Here is a 4,096-nt window from a genome sequence, read left to right as displayed (position 1 = left end):
TACTTGTTTTTTATTCTTTTCATTGTATCTTTTTATTTTTATTTCTATCATTTTATCTTAACATAGTTTCATTTTGTATCTTTTTAGCCCTGATGGAGCCCTGCAAAGTGGGGCGAAACGTTGGAAAATAAATAGTTGTAAACTATTTTTGTTTCACTATTGACCGCAACCCTGACCATCTCCCTATATATTTAAATATTTATCTATAATACCATCACTACTTGAGCTATTTAATTAAAATGGATTTTATAATAATTTTTAAATATTTACATACTTAAACGTAAAGCATTTAAATAATTCATAGAGTTTGAAAGATAAAAGTTTGGTCATATTTGATATTTATAGTACACAATATTTGAGATCTGGGATTGCCATTTAATATAAGAAATTATATAAACTAAATCTTTATTAAGTAAAACTTTAAAACCACAAATAAATATTTTTTTTATTAAGAATTATCTTCTGAAATGTTATTTCATGTTAATGTGTGAGGTTAGGTTATTTGGATCGGCTGGTACAAGTTGGTTTGAATTTGTAGCCGATCTTTTGGGTTTCGGTTTTTGGACATAAATCAAAGAGCGCTTGTGCTGCATTCACAAGTTTGTGCTCAGTCAGCAGAGATGGGCAAAATTAGCTGTAGTTGAAACTAATAGCTATAATCTCCATGGATACGACCCGTATTCATGAATGAACCATTGATAAATAAATATCGTATCCATGGCAATTTTACTTATTACTTTCAACTATAGCCAATTTTTGCCATCTCTGTCAGTTATTATTGTTTTAGAACTGCCAACAGATGAACACTTGTGCAATCTGTGTTTTATTAGTAAATTAAAGACTTTTCCCAAAAATAGTCAATCAATAATTAACTATAGTTTAAGATTGTGAGGTTGTATTTTAAATTTCAATCAATTGGGTATAACTCCATTGTTTCATATCTTGTCAGTTACTTTAGCGGATTATTTTGGTACAAATATACATATATAGGGACATGGTATGTCAAGGTAATTAAATTAATTAATATCTAATTAAAATACTTTATAAATCAATCTTTACTATTTATTAATTTAGTTCAAATTGCAGTAGTATTTAAAATAAATTTCTAAATTATATTTTGTTAGTAATTCTGTACAAAAACAAGCTCCTTCAAAACACTTATACAGAATGATACAGGTTAATATAGGTCTGACCTGGACTGAAAAGGATCCCTTGGGGGGGAGGGGTTGTTTTAATCCTTTTAAGCGAGCGTAGCTAGTGTGTGTGATGTATTTAATGGGATGTAATTAATAATAATAAAACATGTATATATCTAAAAAATGTGATATGATAAATAAAGTAGTAAGAATGATAGTGTAAGTTGAAGTTTTGTAATTTTGAAGTTCCCGCCGCTGGAGCTTGTTTTGTACAACGTTCAAGCGTCTAAAACTGTCAAAGTGTAAAGGACACTGCACACTCGCTCATTTCTGTGACAGTCCTATCACGACAGAAAACGGTTATTAAGAAACTTTCTTTAATTGTTTACTATTTCAAATAAGGAATCCTATTGAAAAAGAATGGAGCAACAGCTGTTTGCTACACCTGTTGATGACAAAGCATAAATCAAAAGACGCGTTCAGAATTACAAATAAATATAAAAACAAAAATAATAAACAACACGATTTCTCAAAGTAATTACACTCGATAATGCTGCGGTTTAGTTTAAACAAACGCTCACGAAACAGCTTACCTCCATCTTGCAATGGCGGAAGTTCCTCTTCGACCAATTCGAAGTCGGACTTCTTCGGTACACCGTCGAAGTGCTGCTTAAAAATGAACTTCTTGCACTTCATGCCTGCAGTAGAAATAAATCCGTTCCAAAAGAAGGCAGGACGCAGACTGGTTCGATAGCTGCTTGCCGGCGTCAGGCATCATCAAGGTCGCCCCCCCTCCTTTATGTTTCTAGATTTAGAAGAAATCAAGATGCGCTCGGTCTTTGAAAGTGAAAGAAGGGAATTCTCCGATGTTTGAGATTTCTAGAATCAAGGAAACTAAATTACCTGGAAAAAGTAATCCATCTATACATAAATTTCTGGAGCATATAAATACCAAAACTATACTGGTAACTACCCTACTAATAATATGTTTTGAACCCTAATTTTTAAAAATGGATTGCCTTCTATTATTTTTGTTCTTGTGAGATTGTGATATGTCGTAGATCAACCAATATACTCACTTCATTGTTATCATCAGAAATAGGAAAAACTGTTCTCTCTTAATGGAAAAATTCTTGTTTCCAAGGATACCAAAACGCTTTAGTTTGACCAAATTATACCCGAGCAATAAAGTTTTCAACTTTCATATGAGGAGAAGATGGTTCGGCGGGGTGAGGGGTTCGATCAAAATATAACACAAATACGTTGAAATAACTTATTTAATAGTGGCAACGTTTCGGCCAGAATTTATAACCTTCATCAGGGCTAAGAACAAAGGACAAGATGACAAGCATAATTGTACAGAATGAAATAAAAAACTTCTTTCATCACTTTAATTTCATTCTGTACAATTATTTACTTTATGTCATTCTTTTTATATTTTATTTTTTGTATTCATTGGTTGTTATCTTGTTCTTTCTTTTTAGCCATGATGAAGGCTAGAAATTCAGGCCAAAACGTTGGGACTATTAAATAAGTTATTTCAACTTATTTGTGTTACATTTTGACCGCACTCCTTAACCATCTTCTCATATAATTTATCCACGGTCAACTATCTCTCATCATTTTCAACATTTAAAGCCAAGTGAGAATTTAAAAAAAAAAAATCCTTAAGATCTGTATAAATTATTAAATAAAATTTCAAAAAGTTTTAGTTTGTAGATCAACGATATTGGTAATTATTGATAATATTAGATAAGACCTTTTAATAATTTTTACAAAAATAAAAAACGAGTAATGCAAATTACATATAATTATAAATTATAGAAATTATAAAAAACCTAAAATGATTGTTTTGTTTTTACGTTTTTGACTAAAAAATAAAAACTATTTTCAGCAGTAGAAACAAAAGAAAAATTTCAATTAATAAATGAAAAATAAGATAAACCTAAATTGATATACTCGTAATTTTAGAATTATAGAAGAAGCCTAGCAAAGAGATCTGGCCACTAAACCACTTCAAATAGAGATTGTCTTATCAGCACATGTTCCACTACGAGTTTTTGAAATAAAACTGATGCCACTATGATATTATTATTCATATTACTAGGCTATTTTTAAATAATTATTTTAAAATAACAATAAATATTATTCATTGTTTTTCTACCATTTAATTATGGGTATAATCTTTACTTATTCATCTTTATTTATTATAATTATTTTTGAAATATTAGTACAATCTGCCGCATTCAAGGGGGCTGTACATAATCAATAACATTATTAATACATAGGAAATAAAAATATATATAAAACAAGAAAATAAGTTAGGAATAATAAATAAGGGAGTTATTTCACCCTAATTTTTTATTACTTTAATGAAAACTATAAATAATTACTAGTCAAAATTGATGAGTCTGCCAAGTATAGGTAGAGGGAATAAAAAATGGCGGCTATTTCAAAACATTAATTTTTCATTCGGAACTCATTATCTTAAAAACTACTAACAACACTAGAAAACCTAAGAGAACATCATTAAAGAGTAAATTTCCTAAAATATGAGTCCTAATAGAGTTATTTACATTTAATAGTATTTGAGATGTATCTTTTTAAATGCAATATTTCATAAACAAATGTACTGAAAGATCAGTAGTAAGTGAATTTATTTTGAGAAATCTATTTCTTAAAAGATATTCGATGAGCAGTTGTCTATTAGCACTCAAATTAAAGGTAGTTTAATGTAGTTTATGAAACTACTTATAAAAACTACCAACACTGGAAAACCTAACAGGATATTATTTAAAAAAGAATAAATTTTCTTAAATAATATCCCTAATAGAGCTATTTACGTCCAATACTTCTCGAGATATAACTTTTTAAAAAGCAACATAAGTTTGATTTACGAAAAACTTCATTTCAGAAACCTTAAGACGTACAGATGTCTGCCAGCGCTCAAATTAAAGCTA

At 29.2% G+C, this 4,096-nt stretch overlaps 1 protein-coding gene across 1 annotated transcript in view; it reads right to left on the bottom strand.

Annotated features, from left to right (window-relative positions):
• The window catches only part of LOC106687146 (prostaglandin reductase 1), a 14,954-nt gene extending 13,064 nt beyond the window's left edge, over positions 1–1,890 (bottom strand). Inside the window, exon 1 of the mRNA XM_014430864.3 lies at positions 1,730–1,890. Within this exon, the coding sequence (XP_014286350.1) occupies positions 1,730–1,832 (103 nt within the window). The 5' untranslated portion in view covers positions 1,833–1,890. The remainder of the gene's footprint in view (positions 1–1,729) is intronic.
• Positions 1,891–4,096: the final 2,206 nt, after the last annotated feature.

Source organism: Halyomorpha halys, unplaced genomic scaffold, assembly GCF_000696795.3.
Source record: "Halyomorpha halys isolate HHAL.00 unplaced genomic scaffold, Hhal_1.1 Scaffold918.1, whole genome shotgun sequence".
Classification (NCBI taxonomy): domain Eukaryota; kingdom Metazoa; phylum Arthropoda; class Insecta; order Hemiptera; family Pentatomidae; genus Halyomorpha; species Halyomorpha halys.
Note: the sequence above shows the minus strand (reverse complement) of the source record. Positions and strands in the feature narration are given on the sequence as shown.